The sequence below is a fragment of the Ranitomeya variabilis genome, chromosome 2 (genome assembly GCF_051348905.1).
Source record: "Ranitomeya variabilis isolate aRanVar5 chromosome 2, aRanVar5.hap1, whole genome shotgun sequence".
Lineage (NCBI taxonomy): Eukaryota > Metazoa > Chordata > Amphibia > Anura > Dendrobatidae > Ranitomeya > Ranitomeya variabilis.
The window spans coordinates 619,377,783-619,401,876 of record NC_135233.1 but is presented as its reverse complement, the minus strand read 5'-3'; the positions used below and the strand labels follow the sequence as shown (position 1 = coordinate 619,401,876).

The 24,094-nt window shown below is 46.6% G+C and overlaps 2 protein-coding genes across 4 annotated transcripts in view; both read right to left on the bottom strand.

Moving 5' to 3' along the window:
- The window catches only part of GSE1 (Gse1 coiled-coil protein), a 368,545-nt gene extending 361,482 nt beyond the window's left edge, over positions 1-7,063 (bottom strand). Inside the window, exon 1 of one of the 3 annotated variants that reach the window (XM_077288840.1) lies at positions 5,357-7,063. In XM_077288840.1, coding sequence (XP_077144955.1) covers positions 5,357-6,961 — 1,605 coding nt within the window. In that variant the 5' untranslated portion in view covers positions 6,962-7,063. The remainder of the gene's footprint in view (positions 1-5,356) is intronic. The other 2 variants (XM_077288841.1, XM_077288842.1) reach the window with 2 other exon arrangements.
- KIAA0513 (KIAA0513 ortholog) overlaps positions 1-24,094 on the bottom strand; it is a 485,188-nt gene that overhangs the window by 242,478 nt on the left and 218,616 nt on the right. The window lies entirely within an intron of this gene.

Below are 24,094 nucleotides of genomic sequence, written 5' to 3'. Positions count from 1 at the left end.
GTCCAAACTAAGCACCGTCCAATCAAAAAGTCTGCAAAAAAAAAAAGCTCCAGAAAAAAAAATATACAAGAAACTCTTCCAAAATAAGATGCATTTCCCAATATAATTTCTGCTACAAAACTCATTTTTATCACCACAAAAAAAAAACTCTTGTGAGCACATTCCCGAACACTTCTCACAGCTGAGCTTGGTACATTGCATCCAATCTGAACAATCCTCTGTAACTCACAGGCAGCACACGTCCCTCTCTTGTTCTGGTGGTTTGGTGCTATGTATCAGTGACGGTAAAATGCCCAACAAAACAGACGATGATTTACATAAGAGGGGTCAGCATGACTGGGAGCACGTGTACAGGTCCATTAGGTTTTTTAGCAAATCAATAACAAATTAAAAAAACAAACACACAAACCCCAATTTACAGAGATACATTTTTTTTTGCAATTTATGACAGTTGTTCTCCATGGCCTTAACCACTAAGCATATATCATGTACCCCGGGGTCTTCCAGCCAGGACCCCTTTCCATGAGCCTATTATAGGGGGTTGCTGATGATACAATGTAACCAAATATCCATGTATGTAAACCAGCTATAGGAATCAGTAAGAAAGGATTGATGGTATATGTAGCTGACACCTGCAGATCTCCAACTGAGCATACAGCAACCTTATAATATCACCTAGAGGAAATCACATTAAGGTACTTGCCCAGGAGGAATTCATCCACATCCAACTAGAAGTTTAGGGAGGGGGTGGGTATTTCCCTGCACACTCCAGACTTCCTGTCCACTAATTAATAATGAAGGCCAAAGCCCCTGGTCAACAGGCTGATAGAGAGAGAGGAATAGCATTTAGCTTTGACTTCTGATTCGGTAAGTAGACACATTTTATCTGCATTATTCTCTGGTGTCAGCCGATATTAGGCCAGGCTGCGTCCTCCTGGCACATGTGTATCTCTATTCTAAGGATTCTAAGGATGAGGTCAAAGTGACAGCTGGGTTGGATTCCTTCCCAGCTTGGACAGAATAGAATCCCGGTGGCTGTAGATGGGAGGACGGCGCGTTCTGCCCTCTGCTACATTTTGGCATTTAGAGGATAATGGCGCACACCAGTGATACTTATCCCATTAATTCTGCAGCCCACGTGTAGCAGGTATATAACATTCCTACTTCATGCTGTGGCTGTTATACTGGGAAATAAGAGCCAAAAACAAATATATATATATATATATATATATATATATATATATATATATATATATATATATATATATATATATATATAATTTACCACTGCAATCTGTTTGATTATACACCCTGGGGTCGCAGTTTCAATGCTTGTTTTCATTTGTTTGTTTTTTTCTATAATTTTTAATACTGTGTGTCATTGACCTTTAAAGATTTCGTGGCTTTTATGGCAAAATAAACCTCACAATACAGTGATCCCTCCCTAATTACAAACTCAGGTGATTCACAAGCCAGGTGATTAACCAATGAAGACCTCATTTAGGGTGGGCAGTTGGTGCAGGGGCTGAAGTGAGGGCACGATGCAGAAAGTGAGTCCTGTGTGGCTTTTAATGACTTGCACGACAATGATTACCTTATAATACGTTTTGATAGCTGCAGCGACCGGTATGTGACGTCCGCTAGCAGCCGCTATACTGCTGAGTCGTTTGTGTGAGTTACATGGAAATGCTCTTAACTGACAGCAAGCAGTGATTTTGAAAATCATAATAGAAGCTAATTTTCATTTCAACTTATCAAGACTTTCCAGAAGTTGATCACATTCCACTTTTACATTGTGGTTCATGAAATGAATAAGTGACAGTTTTTTTTTTCCAGCGACACAGCCGTATGAGAAACCTATCGCCTGAAAATGCTGAGAAAGTTCTTTGTTTTTCTTTTTTTTACTTAAGTGTAATAAAAAAAAAAATATATATATATGCTATTGAACCCATTCTATGCCCGGGTGGTGAGCATTTCTATTGGTATATGGTCTCCATCCTGGTATGTGCTGCTCCCATCTTGCTCCCCCATCCTGTCATGTGCTGCTCCCATCTTGCTCCCCCATCCTGTCATGTGCTGCTCCATCCTGCGCCCCCATCCTGTCATGTGGTGCTCCATCCTGCGCCCCATCCTGTCATGTGGTGCTCCATCCTGCGCCCCATCCTGTCATGTGGTGCTCCATCCTGCGCCCCATCCTGTCATGTGGTGCTCCATCCTGCGCCCCATCCTGTCATGTGGTGCTCCATCCTGTACCCCATCCTGTCATGTGCTGCTCCATCCTACACCCCCATCCTGTCGTGTGCGCCCCCATTCTGTCATGTGCTGCTCCCATCCTGTGCCCCCATCCTGTCATGTGCTGCTCCCATCCTGTGCCCCCATCCTGTCATGTGCTGCTCCCATTCTGTCATGTGCTCCCATCCTGCACCCCCATCCTGTCATGTGTGCGCCCCCATTCTGTCATGTGCTGCTCCCATCCTGCGCCCCCATTCTGTCATGTGGTGCTCCCATCCTGCACCCCCATCCTGTGCCCCCATTCTGTTGTAATGTGCTGCACCCATTCTGCCTGTTCCTGTTTCCATTCTGCCATATGTTGCTCTCATCTTTCTCTCTCCGGCTCTACTGCCCGAGGGCGGCTGTGCTGAGTGCGGGCGGCTGTGCTGAGTGCGGGCGGCTGTGCTGAGTGCGGGCGGCTGTGCGTGGCGGTGGTGAGTGCGGGCGGCTGTGCGGGGTGGTGCTGAGAGTGCGGGCGGCTGTGCTGGGCGCTGGGGGCCTGAGCAGGCGGGGACACCGGCGCGCTGTGGGGGTCAGGTGCCGGAGTCGCCGCTAGCTCAGGCCCCCGGCACTTGCTATATTTACCTGTCCCCCGTTCCAGTGCTGCGCGCCTCTCTGTCTTCCGGGGTCCTCTGCCTGTGACTGTTCAGTCAAGAGGGCGGCGCGCATTAAGCGCGTCATCGCGCCCTCTGAACTGAACGTCGCAGGTGGAGGATGGAGCAGCGCGCAGCAGTGGAACGGGACAGGTAAATATACTCACCCTCCGCCTCCTGGCTCGATCCTGCTTCTCTGTTGGAGATCGCGGTGTGCGTTCAGTGCTTACGCATACCACGATCTCCTGGGAGCGTCATACTGTGGGGTCCAGACTGCGCCGGCGCTTGCGCAGTCTATAAAGGCTTCGGACAGAGTGACGCTCTCAGCGTTATATATATATATAATTTGATTTTTTTTCCCCATAGGGGTTATTTGATTTTATATCTCAGTCAAACATGAACATGGGGATAAACTTTTATATATTTTTGTCTTTTAAAATTTCTTTATTTTTGTATAAGGAACATGAATGCTTTTTATATTACTGCAGTATACAGGTAAAAGCCTCCGGCTGGGCTTTGTAGGTGTATAAAGGTGGCATCCCTTTCAATAGCTGTGACATCTAAATTGACAGCGACGCGTTCGGCACCAGTCGGTATTGCTAATGGCAAGGAGTGTGGCTCCTGATTGAATATGTTAAGGATAAAGGCCAGCATGTCGGGGTTTTTTTTTTTGTTGTTGTTTTTCATGGCGGCAGATTGTGGGACTAGTCCTGTCTTGATTTTCCAGCAGCTGCAGGGAGATTTAGGGTTTTATCCCTCACATGCTATAATAAGGATGTCCGTCGTGTCGTCGGGGAAAGCCCACATTGTGCACACATCTGACCTGTGTCTCTGGGACGGTCGGGTGACATGTTGCTGGCTGGAGCTTTCTCTGTCATGCTGGGGTCACAAACTTTGATTTTTGCAACAGTTGTAGAATTTGAGGTAAATTTACCTCATCTTACAGCTGAGGTAAAAATGGTGGCAAAACCTGTGACCAGAGCGTAATGTAAGGTGTTGCCCGATTAGGAGAATTAACGTTCATGTTCTGGTGCGGGAAGTATGGTGAAAGGTTCAGTGCTCTGTATATTGGCGGACTTACACAGATAAGAAGTCTCTGCCGCTCCTCCATACGACCGGACGGCCATTTCCCCTCAGAAATGTGCTTTTCACGAAATCTAGGCCTCAATCGCACATTTGACTGGAACCCTTTCTAGTTACCCCTAGCAACCAGTCAGAGAGCAGCTTTCATTTCTACAGACCCTCCAGTAGGATGAAAGGTGTGCTCTGATTGGTTGCTATGAGTTTTCCTGTCAGATGAGGGATAAGAGTCTCCATCATGGGAGCGACGTATAAACATGGCAGCGCGTCCTGATAATGGAGGATGTGGAGCTAAATGAGCCGCTCAGTGGTCACTTATCTGTTATATTTTTATTTATTTTTCGGTAAGCTAACAATGGCGGCCGGGATGGTGGAACGTGGTGTTTGGCCTGTTGTGTTAATGTATCTGCGCCATAAGTGACACAAATGTCAGCCATATATGTATACTGATGGTGGTGACAGAACGGGAGCTGTAAAGCAGGGGAAGCCTCCGGCGTCATATTATTGCCATGACAACTGTGGCCCACCCCGTCCGTCTCCACACCTCTTACTCCCCCCAGAGTGCAGACTGGTTTATATCTAGGAGGATAACTTGTATCTTCCCCACATACTAAGTATCTCGGCTTCTTCTCATTTTCGTCATCTCTGCTTGCAGTCAGTGAATGGGACCCGGATTTGTGCCCATGTGCTGTCGCTCGCGCCTCTTGTCACAGTTTCCCGCACGTCGTCCCTCCCGTCCGCTGCTCCGAGATGCTCGTTAAATAATTAACGCGGTTCAGGGCAGGTTGGCACCAGCCAGGCTGGTCCGTGCCCCCCGCCGCCCCGGCACAGGGATGCGGTTACACAGGCTTCCCCCGCTCACGTCACTGCTAAGTGACAAGGGCCTGTCAATCACCCTGGGTGTCCTAACTATCGCGTCATCCCTGTACTATCTCCTTACCTTCTTTTCAAGATCTCTGCTTGCTGCCAGTGAATAGAAACCTTCTTGTCCTCCAGCCATGGCTTTGATCCATATCCAATGTTAGTCCCATGGATTTTGCATAGAGGAGACGCCGGCTCGGCCACACGTAGATTATCCCGTCTTCTTTGGCCACATCCCTGTTCAGATCCAGGACGAATCTAATCTGCGCCTGACATCCAAGCATCCCGATTCTGTAGAGAATTTGTTGTATCACCTTGTCCGACACGTGTGAGCGGCGCCTCAGCTGTGCGAAGTACCAGGACAGATCTTTAGCCGCCTGGATGCAAACAAGTGTTCCCATTCACTGACAGCAAGCGGAGATCTTGGAAACAGGAAACAATTAGAATAAAGAGTGAGAAATGTATAGAAACTGCTGTAAAGCTAAAGTGGCGTATGTGCCCACAGGTACAGAAGCCTGGCATCATGGCACCACGTGGTCAGGACTACTTACGGTCTGGTTGGCAGCCGCTGATCCGCTGTATGATGCCACGTTTGCGCCCGCCAGGGCCAGAGGTTTACAGTCTGTACAAGCTCCAACAAGTAGCTGTTTCCCATCATCCACGAATATGCTGTGGGGGGCTCGCCGTGCCAGCAGGAAGACGGGTAGCCGGGCTAACTGTACGCTCCTCAACCCCAGCAGGCGCCGCTTCTCCTGTCTGCAGAAGAAGCAGACGAAGGCCTCCACCTGGTACTGCCGCGACCACGGGCTGCTGGGGTGCTGGCTCTTCATTTCGTGCTGGAACCATTGGCTCAGGAGGTCGTGGTAGCAGAGGCCGCAGGTAGCCACCAGTCCGGTGGAGTCGGCGGGCCGGGCCCGCGGGGCAGGGGGGTAAACGGTGAGAAACGGGAAGAACGGCTCCTTGTCGGCGTACCTGCTGGGGGGGTTAATGCTCAGCTGGTACTCACATCCCGGTCCTAGTTCTGCCCCGCACACGTAGCAGATAGAGCGGGCACCGGCGGCTCCTGCCCTCACGCTGCTGGGGTTGGCATCGCCCAAACCGAACACCTGGTGGTATCGACTCAGGAAGCTCTGGACCGAAGTGATGAGCTCGTCATCCTGAGCCGCCCGATAGATGGCCCAGATGTCCTCGAGAACCCCGTGGCACTTCCGGCAGCTCTGCACCTCGCCCTGGTGGGTCACCCCTCTGGATCCGGGTGGGCATGGCAGCTGAGCAATGAAGGGGAAGTGCATGGTAGACTTGGCACTGCCATTGCTGATCCTGGAACGCACCAGTTTGCCTTGGTTGGCACAGTCCTCTCCGCACAGGTGGCACACCCCATTGGGGTCACTGAGTCTGGAGGGGGTGCCCTTCTCCACCTCATGGAGGGGCACCACGTAGAGGCGCTGTAGGACGGGCACATTGGCCAGATCGAAGCTGTGCCACTGCTGCATGAGGGAGGACAAGCAGCGGGCACAGGAGCGGGCACTGCCCCCGGGGGTGATGGGGCGAGCGCCGGGCGGGGGGCTGTGCAGCCACAGGAAGGGGAAGAAGGGCTCCTGGGGCGAGCGCTCCTGCTTCTGAACGTGCAGCGTGCTCCCGGCGCCCGGGGCCCCGCAGATGTAGCAGCGCAGCGCCGCCGGCCCGTCCTCCTCCGTCCTTGTAGTCGGGGACGGCCGGCAGGGGGCGCTCTCCTCCGGGTCGCTCAGCGGGGTGTCGGACAGCTCGGAGTCGGAGTCGGGGTTCCAGTCTCTGGGGGTGCCCCGGGCCCCGTCGGCCCCGCACTGGTAGGGCCTCTTCAGCCAGTACATGCGCTTCTCCAGCGGGGTCCGGCTGCGCTCAAACGCGTCCCACTGCGCCCCGAGGAAGCGCTGACACACGGCGCAGACCCGTGCGCTGCCCTCCGGGCTCAGCGGCTCCGCCCCGGGCGCCGGCTCCTGCTGCTGCAAGAAGGGGAAGAAGGCGCAACCCTCCCGGGCCGGGCAGCGCACCGGCAGCCGGACCTCCCGCCCCCGGGGCACCCCTCCCCCGCAGATGAAGCAGAGCAGCAGTCCCTCCGCCGCCGGCTCCACCGCTGCCATCAGCCGCTGCTTGCGGGACCTCGGGGCGTCCGTCATGTGCCCGCCGCCCGCTACTGAGCCCCGGCCATCTCCGCCGAGTTCTGCCAAACTTTGTCCGGTGCTGTGCGCTGAGGAGCCGCCCCCTCCGGGGCTCCTGGCGGTCTCTGCTCCCGGAGTAGCGAGCCCGGACCGAGGATCAGCCCCCGACCCGCCCCCTGGCAGAGCACATGGCCGGGCGCAGGGAGGGGGCAGCCGGCTCCTGTAACCCCTGCCTGCCGGCCACTGCCAGCCACATCCCGGCTGCAGCCCCATGTAAGAACAGTACGCGGGCTGCAGGCCCATGTAAGAAATTACAGACAATGCTACCTGTAGTCCCATTCAAGAACAGTAAATATGGTTGCAGTCCCATGTAAGAACAGTACCAATGATCTGGTCTGCGGTTCCATTTAATAGCAGTAGATTATATGCTCTGCAGTCCCATCTGACACAACAAAACATGCTGAAAATGTAGCAAGAAGTAACACCTGACAGAACCGTACAGATATACTCCAAAGTCACACTGCTAGGGAATTTATACTGTGAGCCCCAAAGGGGCCGGTGACCCTCTATGTATAGCGATGCAGAATAATGGCGCTATATAAGCAAATAAAATATAGGTTCTAGTCCCGTATAATACGTACTTCTAGAATACTGCTCCTATGTACAAGAATGTAACTACTATAATACTTCCCTCTATGTACAAGAATATAACTAATATAATACTGCTCCTATGTACAAGAATATAACTACTATAATACTGCCCCTATGTACAAGAATGTAACTACTATAATACTGCTCCTATGTACAACAATATAACTACTATAATACTGACCCCTATGTACAAGAATGTAACTACTATAATACTTCCCTCTATGTACAAGAATATAACCCCTATATTACTGCCCCTATGTACAAGAATATAACTCCTATAATACTGATCCTATGTACAAGAATATAACTCCTATAATACTGCTCCTATGTACAAGAATATATCTACTATAATACTGCCCCCTATGTACAAGAATATAACTACTATAATACTGCTCCTGTGTACAAGAATATAACTACTATAATACTGCTCCTGTGTACAAGAATATAACTACTATAATACTGCTCCTATGTACAAGAATGTAACTACTATAATACTGCTCCTGTGTACAAGAATATAACTACTATAATACTGCTCCTATGTACAAGAATATAACTACTATAATACTGCTCCTATGTACAAGAATGTAACTACTATAATACTTCCCTCTATGTACAAGAATATAACCCCTATATTACTGCCCCTATGTACAAGAATATAACTCCTATAATACTGCTCCTATGTACAAGAATATATCTACTATAATACTGACCCCTATGTACAAGAATATAACTACTATAATACTGCTCCTGTGTACAAGAATATAACTACTATAATACTGCCCCCTATGTACAAGAATATAACTACTATAATACTGCTCCTGTGTACAAGAATATAACTACTATAATACTGCTCCTGTGTACAAGAATATAACTACTATAATACTGCTCCTGTGTACAACAATATAACTACTATAATACTGCCCCTATGTACAAGAATATAACTACTATAATACTGCTCCTATGTACAAGAATGTAACTACTATAATACTGCCCCTATGTACAAGAATATAACTACTATAATACTGCTCCTGTGTACAAAAATATAACTACTATAATACTGCCCCTATGTACAAGAATATAACTACTATAATACTGCCCCTATGTACAAGAATATAACTAGTATAATACTGCTCCTGTGTACAAGAATATAACTACTATAATACTGCCCCTATGTACAAGAATGTAACTACTATAATACTTCCCTCTATGTACAAGAATATAACTACTATAATACTGCCCCTATGTACAAGAATATAACTCCTATAATACTGCTCCTGTGTACAAGAATATAACTACTATAATACTGCCCCCTATGTACAAGAATATAACTACTATAATACTGCCCCATATGTACAAGACTATAACTACTATAATACTGCCCCCTATGTACAAGAATATAACTACTATAATACTGCCCCTATGTACAAGAATATAACTACTATAATACTGCCCCTATGTGCAAGAATATAACTACTATAATACTGCCCCATGTACAAGAATATAACTACTATAATACTGCTCCTATGTACAAGAATATAACTACTATAAGACTGCCCCTATGTGCAAGAATATAACTACTATAATACTGCCCCTATGTACAAGAATATAACTACTATAATACTGCCCCTATGTACAATAATATAACTACTATAATACTGCTCCTATGTACAAGAGTATAACTACTATAATACTGCCCCTATGTACAAGAATATAACTCCTATAATACTGCTCCTGTGTACAAGAATATAACTACTATAATACTGCCCCCTATGTACAAGAATATAACTACTATAATACTGCTCCTATGTACAAGAATGTAACTACTATAATACTGCCCCTATGTACAAGAATATAACTACTATAATACTGCTCCTGTGTACAAGAATATAACTACTATAATACTGCCCCTATGTACAAGAATATAACTACTATAATACTGCCCCTATGTACAAGAATATAACTAGTATAATACTGCTCCTGTGTACAAGAATATAACTACTATAATACTGCCCCTATGTACAAGAATGTAACTACTATAATACTTCCCTCTATGTACAAGAATATAACTACTATAATACTGCCCCTATGTACAAGAATATAACTCCTATAATACTGCTCCTGTGTACAAGAATATAACTACTATAATACTGCCCCCTATGTACAAGAATATAACTACTATAATACTGCCCCATATGTACAAGACTATAACTACTATAATACTGCCCCCTATGTACAAGAATATAACTACTATAATACTGCCCCTATGTACAAGAATATAACTACTATAATACTGCCCCTATGTGCAAGAATATAACTACTATAATACTGCCCCATGTACAAGAATATAACTACTATAATACTGCTCCTATGTACAAGAATATAACTACTATAAGACTGCCCCTATGTGCAAGAATATAACTACTATAATACTGCCCCTATGTACAAGAATATAACTACTATAATACTGCCCCTATGTACAATAATATAACTACTATAATACTGCTCCTATGTACAAGAGTATAACTACTATAATACTGCCCCTATGTACAAGAATATAACTCCTATAATACTGCTCCTGTGTACAAGAATATAACTACTATAATACTGCCCCCTATGTACAAGAATATAACTACTATAATACTGCTCCTACGTACAAGAATATAACTACTATAATACTGCCCCTATGTACAAGAATATAACTACTATAATACTGCCCCTATGTACAAGAATATAACTACTATAATACTGCCCCTATGTACAAGAATATAGCTACTATAATACCGCTCCTATATACAAGAATATAACTACTATAATACTGCCCCTATGTACAAGAATATAACTACTATAATACTGCCCCTATGTACAAGAATATAACTACTATAATACTGCTCCCTATGGGTGGTATTGCGGTGGTATCCCTTATATCTGACATTCATACTCTATAGCCGGGTAATTGTACAATAATTAGGATATTGGAGGTCGGAATGTCATGGGGAGGTAATGGCGGCACTAGATGTGATCTGCTTGCATAGCTTCCTGCATGTAGTGTATGTTAGTCACTATGATTTGGATATATTGCATATTCGGGTAAGAAAGGGGGCAGTGATTATTTCCCAGGACCACCCAGGTTCCTTCTCCCCACCTGTTTGCCCCCTACATTCTATGCACCACCCCCCCCCTTCCCCTGACCTTTCCTCTAAACTCGTTACTTTCACATCTCCACGTGTCTTCCTTGACAAGTGGTGGCGGCTGCAGCTTTGATGTCTACAATCTATAGACATATGATGAACCCTCAGCTCAACTCTATATATACTGACTGCAAACTGTAAGTACTGTTACTATGTAGCAGTATAAGGTCAGGAAATAGCAGTGCTTTGGACGCAGTGTAATTTTCGCTGTGTTCAATCACGCTGTTCATTGAACAATGCTGATTTACCGCATCCTATACATTCTATCATGGAAATTTCTGTTGCGGAGACTAGCTGTTATGACCCCAATGGCGAGGGTCTCAGAGGAACGTGGAAGTCTGCAGAATACAAAAATCCAGCTCATAGGGCAGTGGTAACTGGGTTGACCATATATCTACTCCTAACGCCAACACTAGAAGTAGCCGGGGATCATTCCTACGTTGATTCTAGATGACACGCGCCAGCCGGAGAATCTAGCTACCCCTAGTAGAGGAAAACAAAGACCTTTCTTGCCTCCAGAGAAGGGGACCCCAAAGCTGGATAGAAGCCCCCCACAAATAATAACGGTGAGGTAAGAGGAAATGACAAACACAGAAATGAATCAGGTTTAGCACAGAGAGGCCCGCTTACTGATAGCAGAATAAAGAAAGGTAACTTATATGGTCAACAAAAACCCTATCAAAATCCACACTGGAAATTCAAGAACCCCCGAACCGTCTAACGGTCCGGGGGGAGAACACCAGCCCCCTAGAGCTTCCAGCAAAGGTCAGGATATAGATTTGGAACAAGCTGGACAAAAATACAAAACCAAAACAAATAGCAAAAAGCAAAAGGCAGACTTAGCTGATATAACTGGAACCAGGATCAGTAGACAAGAGCACAGCAGACTAGCTCTGATAACTACGTTGCCAGGCATAGAACTGAAGGTCCAGGGAGCTTATATAGCAACACCCCTAACTAACGACCCAGGTGCGGATAAAAGGAATGACAGAAAAACCAGAGTCAAAAAACTAGTAACCACTAGAGGGAGCAAAAAGCAAATTCACAACAACTAGCGTCTCCACTGCGGATAACTGACATGCTGCGGCTCGTAAACCTGCACCGCGGGGGAGTTTAGGCAGCGCCAGACAGAAGCACAGGATCTCTATAAATCCCATCTATGTGCTTGCATTGTAGAACGCAGCGTTTTGGAGGCGGCGCAGGTGAGCTGTGTCCTAAACGCTGCTGTTCCTGATCGTGGACACGTACCCTAGATCACTGAGGGTGGATTACATTGTATCTCTGTTGATCACTGATCAGTGCTGTTATGGATCAGATAAATGTAATATTACCTGCTCTGTGTAGATTAATAAGTAGCTTCCAGTTTCTACAAGAGCTAGCTCACGTTGCAGATTTGGCGCGTATCTGGTGTGTTTTTTTCCTTGCAGACTTTCTAGATAATCCTGATGCTGGGAAAGTGAATGAGAAACCTGAAGTGTCATGCACGCGTTGAGTATTTGTGACTTGCAGATCTGCAGCATGTCGATTCTTCATTTTGCCGTGTTTTTCACCACTGACTTCACTCAAATCGGTCAAAACCGCAAGCAAAAAACACAGCAAAAATGTGTTGTGATAATGGCCACCAAGGCAGACTGGATGTCTCCTCTCAACCAGGGATGTCATATAGCAGAGATGAAAATGCCATATCTATAATATTCCACTGTCCAAACAATGCATGGATATATTGGAGTGTTCTGGGAGCCTAATTGCTTCTGTGGCTGCAAGTGCAATAGTTTTTGTTATTCCCCTCTCTTAAAAACCATCACCCCGAAATATGGATATATCATAGTGGTGTTTGGAGTGTCTGGGATGGTGACAGTATGTTCAGGAGTATGGTGGTCGTGTTATTTCACTAGAAGATTCCTGTGAGAAAATATGACCTAATTTTGAATCTTTTCCGTGCAGCCATCTTTCCGGCTTGCAGATGGCCATCCTCAACATTTATGTGCTTATTATAGTGGTAATTGAGACGCTATCTTGTAATATCCAGTTTACAAATACAGGTGCTTCTCACAAAATTAGAATATCGTCAAAAGTTAATTTATTTCTGTTCTTCAATACAAGAAGTGAAACTCATATATTCTATAGAGTCATTACACACAGTGATCTATTTCTGTTAATGTTGATGATTATGGCTTACAGCCAATGAAAACCAAAAAGTTATTATCTCAGTAAATTAGAATAATTTCAGTAGCTCCACAATCATGGGGAAGACTGCTGACCTGACAGATGTCCAGAAGGCGTCACTGACACACTCCACAAGGAGGGGAAGCCACAAAAGGTCATTGGTAAAGAAGCCAGCTGTTCTGAGTGCTGTATCCAAGAATATTAATGGAGAGTGGAGTGGAAGGAAAAAGTGTGGTAGGAAAAGATGCACAAGCAACCAGGATAACCGCAGCCTGGAAAAGATTAAGAAAAGGACATTCAATAATGTGGGTGAGATTAACAAGGAGTGGACTGCTGCTGGAGTCATTGACTACTGGTTTCTCTTTTTCAATCAAAATGCCAACCCAAAACATCCAAATGGCCCTGATCAAAGTTCACATCCCCCATTTCTTAATACCATGTATTGCCCTCTCTAACATCAATGACAGTTTGAAGTCTTTTGTGGTAGTTGTGGATAAGGTTATTTTCTCAGACGGTAAAGCTCCCCACTCCTCTGGGCAAAAAAAGTCCCCAGTTCCTGTACATTCCTGGGCTGTCTAGCATGAACTGCGTGCTTGAGATCTCACCAGAGTGGCTCAATGATATTGAGGTCAGGAGACTGAGATAGCAACTCCAGAACCTTCTTTGTTCTGCTGTAGCCAATGACAGGACGACTTGGCCTTGTGTTTTGGATCGTTGTCATGTTGGAACGTCCAAGTATGTCCCATGCACAGCTTCCGGGCTGATGAGCGCAAATTTGCCTCCAGTATTTGCTGATAACGTGCTGCATTCATCTTTCCTTAAACTGTGACCAAGTTTCCTGTGCCTTCGTAGCTCACACATTCCCTAAACATCAGCAAACCTCCTTCATGCCTTACAGTAGGAATGGTGTTCCTTTCATCATAGGCCTTGTTGACCTCTCTCCAAATGTAACATTTGTTTGTCCTGTATTTCAGCTGATGTTTGTGGGTTTTTCTTCGCATCCTGAACAATTTTCCTGGCAGTTGTGGGCGACATTTTTGTTGGTCTACCTGACTGTGGCTTTGTTTTTACAGAGCCCCTGATTTTCTACTTGTTAATCAGTGTGAACGCTGCTGACTGGCATTATCAATTCCTTGGACATCTTTTTGTATCCCTTTCCTGTTTTATACAGTTCAACTACTTTTCCTGTAGATCTGTTGACAATTCTTTTTCTTTCCCCATGACTGACAATCCAGAAACGTCAGTGGTTGGATGAAAGATGCAAGAGTCTGTCTGGATCCCAGAAACGCGCTCAGCTTTTATGCAAACACTGATTACAAGCTAACAGGTCACAGGTGACCTTTAGTAGCCATTCACACCCATTTGTGTCAACTTCTGTGCATTTAAGGCTACTTTCACACTTGCGTCGGTACGGGTCCGTCGCTATGCGTCGGGCCGACGCACGTTGTGAAATTTCTGCACGATGTGGGCAGCAGATGCAGTTTTTCGACGCATCCGCTGCCCATTTTGAAGTCCGGGGAGGAGGGGGTGGCGTTTCGGCTGCACAAGCGCAGTAGAAAATGGTGGATGCGACGGACAAACGTTCACTTGAACTTTTTTTTTGTGACGACAGTCCGCCAAAACACGACGGATCTGTCGCACGACGGATGCGACGTGTGGCCATCAATCGCTAATACAAGTCTATGGGCAAAAAACGCATCCTGCGAGCACATTTGCAGGAGCCGTTTTTTGCCCAAAACGATGGATTGCGTCGGATGCCAAACGACGGAAGTGTGAGAGAGGCCTTATCAGGTCAAAATCACCAGGGTATGTGAACTTTTGATGAGGGTCATTTTTGATGTTTTGGGTTGTCATTATGATTTAAAAAGAGAAAACACAGTAGTTGGACAATAAATGGCTTCACCCAACCACTAACCAGGAGTGGAGAAAAAAGTTTTGGTGTTCATATACTCTGGGGAAAAAATCCAAGAAAGCCAGAATTCTGCTGGGGCATGTAAACATTTGAGAACTGTATATAGATTACTGATCAGATTAGATCTATATGTAGAGATCACTGGTCGATTACGCTAGATCTATATGTAGTGATCACTGCTGCGTGCTGTGATGGCAAATTGAATTATTTAGATCTAATGTGTGGAGAAAGTTTTGGTGTTGTCATTCATATTTTCTGAAAAAGGGCCAAGAAAGCAAATATTCTGCTGGGGTATGTAAACTTTTGAGCACAACTGTATATAGAGCTTTACTGTATATGTACTACGTAGATCCATATGTAGAGATTGCAGTGATCTCTACATATGGATCTACACAGTGATGTTGACACTTTATCTTCAATTTCTCCCCCGGTTGATCAGTCGCTGCTGCGGCTTCTATGGGGTAAAATGTCTGCGTTCTGACTCCTGAAGTTTCTCAAGTCAAATCCGTAATGACAGAAGTATGTAAATAATGCATTTCTTCCTTGGGATCTGTGCAATGAGCTTCACCCGACAGATGAAGACTGGAGGGGGCGACTCAGCGCCAGATTCTCCCAGTCTATATCCCCCCCCCCCCCCCGCTATTGTATCTATAGGTTACATTGATCCTGCTCCAGTCACTCTCATACCTGTGTATAATACATCCATATATTACATTGTTATATCTGTTACATCTGTTACTCCTGTATCTGGGGTGTGACGAGTGCTAATACCTGGGGCATCGCTTGCTGCAGTCACACACAGCCCTGTGGGTCGGGGGGGGGATATTTTTTACCCCATGTTGTATTCTTTTGTGTATATGACCCTCGGGGCATCAGCGAGGCAGGATACAGGTGTGTATACAGCGTGCACACTGCGCCAATGTACACCGAATCCTGGAGGACAATGCCAGCAGAAATGCAGAGATGAGAGCGTTCCAGGAATGTCTGATCGGAGGGTGCATGGGATGCGCTGTACTGTCATATGGGGGGGCTGTCCGTGTCCTTTTACCCCCTTCACAGCTGAAAAAAGGATAATGCTTACACCCTTCATGAATGACTGCCATCCCAGAACCTGTGCGGCTGGTCCTGCACGATCTATGCATCCTTTAAAGGCATTGAGCATGACAGCAGTTCAGATTCATGAGCGACCCCCTTAATTGTCTGCGGTGGTGCAGGTGTCACTTACCTTGCTCAGAAGGTAACGAATAGAATGGAGATTGTGTGATCTCGTACCCCCATGCTGCACCTAAGCCCCTCCACATTGTCACCTTGCACCTCCTGGGCCTCAGCTTCAGGGTTTCTGTGCAGAGAAGCAATCTGTGCGGATGCTCTCACCCCATTAGATGAGGATATTGGGAGATGATCGCGCGGCGGGTCTAAGGTAACCCTCCTGGAGATGGGAGATAAAGGGATGCAGGCTGGTTTTGTCTTCTGGCTGAAAGTTTATCTTTTATATCGTTTACACTGGAAGGAAGAGCACGATCTTATCTGGGGTGAAACTGAGGGGAGGAGAAGGGGAAAGAGAGAGATTTTAGAACCAGAACCATGGTCCGGAGATCGGATTTCTGATTAAACTCCGGACCCACAAAAGGCTGGTTAGATCTGAAAACCAAATCCATCTCGTTTATGAGACTGATGTATGGTAGGATTAGATACCGCTGCCGAGTCGATTCCTAATACATGTGATACTCATTGCTGTATCTATGGCAAAACCAAAGAAATGAGCCGAGCATAAGTTGGTACACGTGCAATTTATAAGAGCACATTCACACTGTCGCCATTCTCCAGACAAAACCAAAGAAAAAAAGAGCATATACCCTGTAGTAAGTAATATAGCAAAATCAAGGTAGAACTGTTAAATCCTAGCATTGCAGGTCTCCATTGGATGCACCTGACTACCTTTGACTAAGAACCAGGCACTGTGGTCACTAGAGGTGTCGGTCTCCTGGATGGAGTGTGCTGCTGGCGAGTGACCAGCCAAAATGTGAGCTGTAGTTGAGAGAGATGTGCCAGGGTCTCTCTCTAAATGGAGACTGCATGGGTCAGTTAGGAAAGCTGAGCAGTCTGTGTGCTGGAGCTGCAGAGAGCCATGTGGAAGCTGCAGCTTGTCCAGTGTGAACTGTGCCCGGAGTTGAAAACTTGTTTGGCACTGGAAGCTTCTGGGCTAGGAGGATCGGCCTCTTCTGTGTATGAAGTTTGCATCGGGGAAAGCACTGTACAGTTGGGGGGGGGGAGCTGCGCTGACATATGTGCTGTTGAATTAACTGTTTATTTGCTGTGATACCTTTATGTCCATAAGAAGCTTTTTAGGTTTTGAATCTATTTGAGTTTTATGAAAGCAATAAACCTGCACCTGTTTGGACCAAACCTCAGCCTGTGTGAACGCTGCCTAATGCCTGAGAGCGTGGATCCCTACAGTAGTAATAGCACATGTAAATAACATAGGGGACATAACACTATCTTTGATAAAAATAAAAAAAAGCATAAAAGCCATCATACTGCGACAAGGTGACCCAATCGGGACCATCCAATCCTGTCTCTTACCGTGAGTCAGCCAGCCTTAATGTAGATGAGGGCAGAGCAGGACGGTTCAGACACCTGTCCATGAAGGGCTATATTAATGATATGCCAAGCTCAGAAAGGGGGCTACACCTCTGTTTGTACAAGAAACTACAGCAAAACCAAAGAAATGAGCCGGAGCATAAGTTGTTCTATTCACTTACTACAAGGCCTATTCTGTTGGCTTTTGTATGTATGTAATCTGGGATGCAGTCTGCTCAGCCACTCTTGGGTGAGGATGATGGGAGTACTTGTACAGTCCTGGCGTCCAGGTGACCCTTTGCTCACAGTTCAGTCTGGATTTTCCACGTGAAGCGGATTTGCGAGGTGCGGACTCTCCTGTGCCCATCACGGGCGTCTGTCATTACCTCGCACAGTTACCTGGAGTTCAGCCGTTAATATTAATAGACAATGAAAGCTGAACCGCTTCAGTGCAAGGTGTGAAATGAGTGCGGCCAGCGCTGTCACAGGCGACACGGGCGCGGAGAGGGTTACACGTGTCCTGCCAGCACCAGACAAAGTGGGAAAATATATCGCCCTTCATAAAATAAATATGGAAAGAGCCCGCGCCCCTCACTGCTGGGTATGGGGGGCTGACATAATCACCATGTCTGTGTGAGCTGCACATTATCTGATTTCGACAAGAATGTTTCCTTTCCGTGACAGCAAGCAGAGATTTTTCAAGTCTATTAGTGTTCAGAACTTTCCGTTAATTCAGCTGAATCATCGCCTAATATCACAGACCTTTCATTGAAAAACATAAGGATGATGGGCATCTGAATAAGTGTAGTCTGAGATGCTGATCCCAGTGATGTTTGGGAGCAAAGACTCAATGAGAGGAGATAAGCGTCACCATGCGGCCCCTTATCGCTCAGCCTCCTGTAAAAACGCGCCTCCAGGGACGTCTACAAATCCGTCCTCCGCCCCATCCTGAGATGACCTGCCGGGGTCTCGTGTGTTTTTTGGTTTTTTTTGGCAGGGAGCACTCTGCAGTTAAAAATCCATACAGACCCCACACCCCTAATAAATATACCACCCTCCCCAATATATAACCATGAGGACCCTTGAAGAGAAACCCTACAGTACAGACCCAGACTATGTATATACAACTATATTCTACATCCACAGACAGAACAGATTGTTCTGTAGATTTCCCTCTGGATCTCCTCTATATCTCAATGTTTCACCAAGAAACAGGGATGTTAACCGTCCAGAAATTGCACGACCGTGCGTTAAAATCACACACTTTTTTTTTTTTTTTAATTTGAAGACACTACTTGGTAATTCTCATCCCTATACAGTGACTGCATCCAACATCTCATCAGAGTTCTGGGCTGTAGACACAGAGCGCTGATAACTACTGTATAATCATTTATCGGTTCCCAATGTGTCCGTAAAAAAAAAAAAATTCTGCCTGACTTTTTTTTTTTTTTTTTTGTCTATACATCACCAGAGATCAGATGACATCACTGAGAATGCCTCCTATCCATCACTAGAGATCAGCGGTGACATCACTAAGAATGCCTCCTATCCATCACCAGAGATCAGTGGTGACATCACTGAGAATGCCTCCTATCCATCACTAGAGATCAGCGGTAACATCACTGAGAATGCCTCCTATCCATCACCAGAGATCAGCGGTGACATCACTGAGAATACCTCCTATCCATCACCAGAGATCAGCGGTGACATCACTGAGAATACCTTCTATCCATCACTAGAGATCAGCGGTGACATCACTGAGAATGCCTCCTATCCATCACCAGAGATCAGAGGTGACATCACTGAGAATGCCTCCTATCCATCACCAGAGATCAGCGGTGACATCACTGAGAATGCCTCCTATCCATCACCAGAGATCAGCGGTGACATCACTGAGAATGCCTCCTATCCATCACCAGTGATCAGCGGTGACATCACTGAGAATGCCTCCTATCCATCACCAGAGATCAGCGGTGACATCACTGAGAATGCCTCCTATCCATCACCAGAGATCAGCGGTGACATCACTGAGAATGCCTCCTATCCATCACCAGAGATTAGCTGTGACATCACTGAGAATACCTCCTATCCATCACCAGAGATCAGCGGTGACATCACTGAGAATGCCACCTATCCATCACTAGAGATCAGCGGTGACATCACTGAGAATGCCTCCTATCCATCACCAGAGATTAGCTGTGACATCACTGAGAATACCTCCTATCCATCACCAGAGATCAGCGGTGACATCACTGAGAATGCCACCTATCCATCACCAGAGATCAGCGGTGACATCACTGAGAATGCCTCCTATCCATCACCAGAGATCAGTGGTGACATCACTGAGAATGCCTCCTATCCATCACCAGTGATCAGCGGTGACATCACTGAGAATGCCTCCTATCCATCACCAGAGATCAGCGGTGACATCACTGAGAATGCCTCCTATCCATCACCAGAGATCAGCGGTGACATCACTGAGAATGCTTCCTATCCATCACTAGAGATCAGAGGTGACATCACTGAGAATGCCCCCTATCCATCACTAGAGATCAGCGGTGACATCACTGAGAATGCCTCCTATCCATCACCAGAGATCAGCGGTGACATCACTGAGAATGCCTCCTATCCATCACCAGAGATCAGCGGTGACATCACTGAGAATGTCTCCTATCCATCACTAGAGGTCAGCGGTGACATCACTGAGAATGCCTCCTATCCATCACCAGAGATCAGCGGTGACATCACTGAGAATGTCTCCTATCCATCACCAGAGATCAGAGGTGACATCACTGAGAATGCCTCCTATCCATCACCAGAGATCAGAGGTGACATCACTGAGAATGTCTCCTATCCATCACCAGAGATCAGAGGTGACATCACTGAGAATGCCTCCATTTTGCTATCTGGTAATATTTTGCGGCTTTTATTCTCCGGATTTCTCGCGGTATTCTCAGCTTTTGGAATCTGCGCTGTTGGAGCCTCGTCCGCTCGCTGCCCTCAGGCGTCACCTGTGCGGCTGCTTTCAGCACATGTGTCTCACTGTCCCGGCCGCGCTCGCTCCAGGATGATGTCACCCCCGCCTGGTCCATATATTGGGTGTCATGCTGGATCAGCTGAAGATATTTTTGCACCCCCCCTCTTTACTCCGGCTGCCATTTTTAGATCCTACAGCATATCCCAGACTGTAATACGGCTATAAATACCGGGACATTATCTGCAGACAGATGATACGAGCAGCATGCGGAGGCTGCGGCGGCAGAACAAAAGCGTGTGACCATGTCACATGATGCCGACAGTCACAGATAGTATTAGCAAGGGGTGAAGCGTTATCACACCCTCTATTTTGATTATTTTTGCATTGAAATTCCTTTTATACCGCAAATGATCCCAGAATTGTGAAAATCCAGCGTTCTTTCCCATTGGATTGTTAATGTTTCCAGTAGTAACAGACATTGGGATCAGTAACATGAGCTGAGGCTCACAATGTGGGGGGACTTGGGGTGCACCCCTGACACGGTACACTGAAACGGATTCCAGCTGTCGGCAGCGCTCAGACACACGACATCTGGCCTGACAAACCCAAACTAAACAAGAAGAAGATGGATACAATAGAAGGCTGGGAAATGTCTCAATTCTGCTGCCGCTTCCTATGTGTTAACCCTTCACCGCCCTGGAGCGTTGCATCATCCTCTATTGTACCAGAGGAACGACCGGCTGCAAAAACAGAACAACATCCTCACCACCACCTCAAGACACAAAGCTGATAATTTATATTGTGCAGCGACTGCTGGGAAATCTTATGTCAGCACTCGTTCCTCTGTGTGTGTGTGTGTGTGTGTGTGTGTGTGTGTGTGTGTGTGTGTGTGTGTGTGTGTGTGTGTGTGTGTGTGTGTGTGTGTGTGTGTGTGTGTGTATGTGTGTATATATATCAGAAATGGGGAGGCGTAAGCCTGCAGGAGGGGTGAACCCTGCAACTTCTATTCGCCACAACTATGGCCTATATAGTTCCGTCCTAGTTTAACAATTCCTAACTTGTTCTACTCCAGAGCTGCACTCACTATTCTGCTAGTGCAGTCACTGTGTACATACATTACATTACTGATCCTGACTTACCTCCTGTCGATCTTTTATTATAAAAATGAAAAACATAACAATAATAGTAGCAGAAAACATAACAAAAATATTAGCCAGAAAATAATCAGTATACTGAACACTGGTCCAGCCGCTCATTCTCTTCTCTCACACATATTATACAGTATATACAGAATAATAACTACTTTGACCTTCTGGTCCGGTCACCAAACAAAATAACAAATAAAATAAACAATGGTAAACAAAAATTATATACATGAACTTATATATATATATATATATATATATATATATATATATATATATATATATATCTCCTCCGTGTGCCCAGTCTCCCATACTCAAGAGAGCGCACCTTCACCAGGTCACCGAGTATGGTCCTAAACACATTGTCCACTGGGAGGATTTTTCGCTGCATCGATACTAAGCACCGTGCGTTCCACGTGTGATACCTAACCACTGCGCTAACTAGAAATAATGTGCAGCGGTCCCGACCACCAAGGTCTCCAAATGCTCCATAGGCCCATTCCGCATAGGAGAGACCGGCCAGCCGAGACCAGCCAATGAAGGCGCCCACCCTGTTGTACACCTCTGTGTTGAAGGGACAATGAAGCAGGAAGTGGTCCATGCTCTCCAGCAAGGTACCACAATGCTCCCGATGACAATTCCTGTTCTCAGAGCTCCTACACTTCAGATTGTCCCTCACACACAGTTTCCCATGGAAGCAGCGCCAAGCCAAGTCCCAAAACTTCGAGGGGATCCTGATAGAATTCAAAACATGTAAACCCACCCCAAGATCCCGACTTGGGCAGTCCCTGAGCGCCAGAGGCCTCTGGAAATGGGTCAACAGAACCCTATTGTCAAGGAGTTTCCTTGGCAGAGTCCTGATCTCCCACATTCCCAGACCCCACCGACGAATTACCTTCAGAACCAATGTAGCGTAAGCCGGAAGATGTCCATGCGGTGTGCGAAGATCCTTCACTTGCCCTCCTGTCTCCCATTCCTGGAGGAAAGGCTGAAACCATCCCCTACAGGAGATTACCCATGGAGGAGCCCTCTCTTTCCAGAGGTTTGCAATATTGATCTTAATGAAGGTATCCACAAGGAATACCACAGGGTTGACCATACCCAACCCTCCTAGTCTCCTCGTATGGTAAGTAACCTCCCTCTTGACCAGGTTCAGTCTATTCCCCCATAACAGCTGGAAGAACAAACTGTAGACCCGAGTCCAGAGAGATTCCGGCAAGATGCACATACTGCCCAGATAAATCAGTAAAGGTAGCAGGTAAGTTTTGATCAGGTTTACCCTTTCCCTTAGGGTCAAAGACTAACCCTTCCATTGGTTCACCTTCTGAGTGGTTATCTCTAGCCTGCTGTCCCAATTTTGTTTGGGGTAATCCCCCTGGCCAAATTCGATGCCAAGGACTTTTGCAGAGACTTTGGGTCCTGGAAGGGTGTCCGAGAGATCAAAACCAGGATCTCCTCCCAGCCAGAGATTCTTACTTATCCCGGTTGATCTTGGACCCGTATGCCTCCGAGTAGCGATCTACCTCTGACATCAGCCACCCTGCCTCCTCGTGAGAGGAAACAAACACAGTTACATCATTGGAATACGCCACCACCCTCAGAGTGGCCTCCGGTGCTGCCTGGTCCATCCTGATCCCAGCCAACGGTCCACGCTCCACCCGCCTAAGAAGAGGGTAAATCGCAAATACGTACAGCAGCGGGCTCAAGGGACAACCCTGGCAAACACCGGACCCAACCTCAAAAGAGCTGCCAATCCAACCATTCACAAGCGGGAAACTCTCTGCCCCACTGTACAAGGTCTTAAGCCAATCAACAAACCCCCCCCCCCCCCCAGCAGGCCATATCTCAGAAGGACGGACCAGAGGTACTCTTGATTAACCCGATCAAACGCTTTTGCCTGGTCCAGTGACAGCATGTACCCCTTCCAGTGACCAGCCCTACCCTGCTCCACTGCCTCTCGGACACTGAGCACAGCACTAAATGTGCTGCGGCCTGGAACAGAGCAATGCTGGGCTTCCGAAAGGAACCGTGGTGCAAATTTCACCAGCCGATTAAACAGCACCTTTGCCATAACCTTCCTGTCTTCATTGAGAAGCGCTATGGGATGCCAATTCTCAATGCAAGATGGGTCCTTACCCTCTGACAGGATGATCAGAGCAGACCTCCTCATTGACTTCGGCAGAGTGCCCGAGGAATGACACTCCTTGAATACCTCAGTCAAGAGGGGAACCAAAACGTCCTTAAAGGTCTTATAGAATTCAGATGTTAAGCCATCTGGACCAGGCGATTTTTTTAGGGCAAGCCCTTCAATCGCCAACTGAACTTCCTCTTCCCTGATTATTTCTGTCAAAACGTCAAGAGAGGGGTCTACCCCTGGTTCGGGGACGGCTTCAGCCAGGAAAGCCAACATCTCATCCCAATCAAGATCCCTCTTCCCCAAGAGGTGCGAGTAGAAGGATCTGACCACTTCCAGGATCCCTGATCTGGATCGCCTCAGGGACCCCGTAGTGTCGACCGGTCCTGTAACCACTT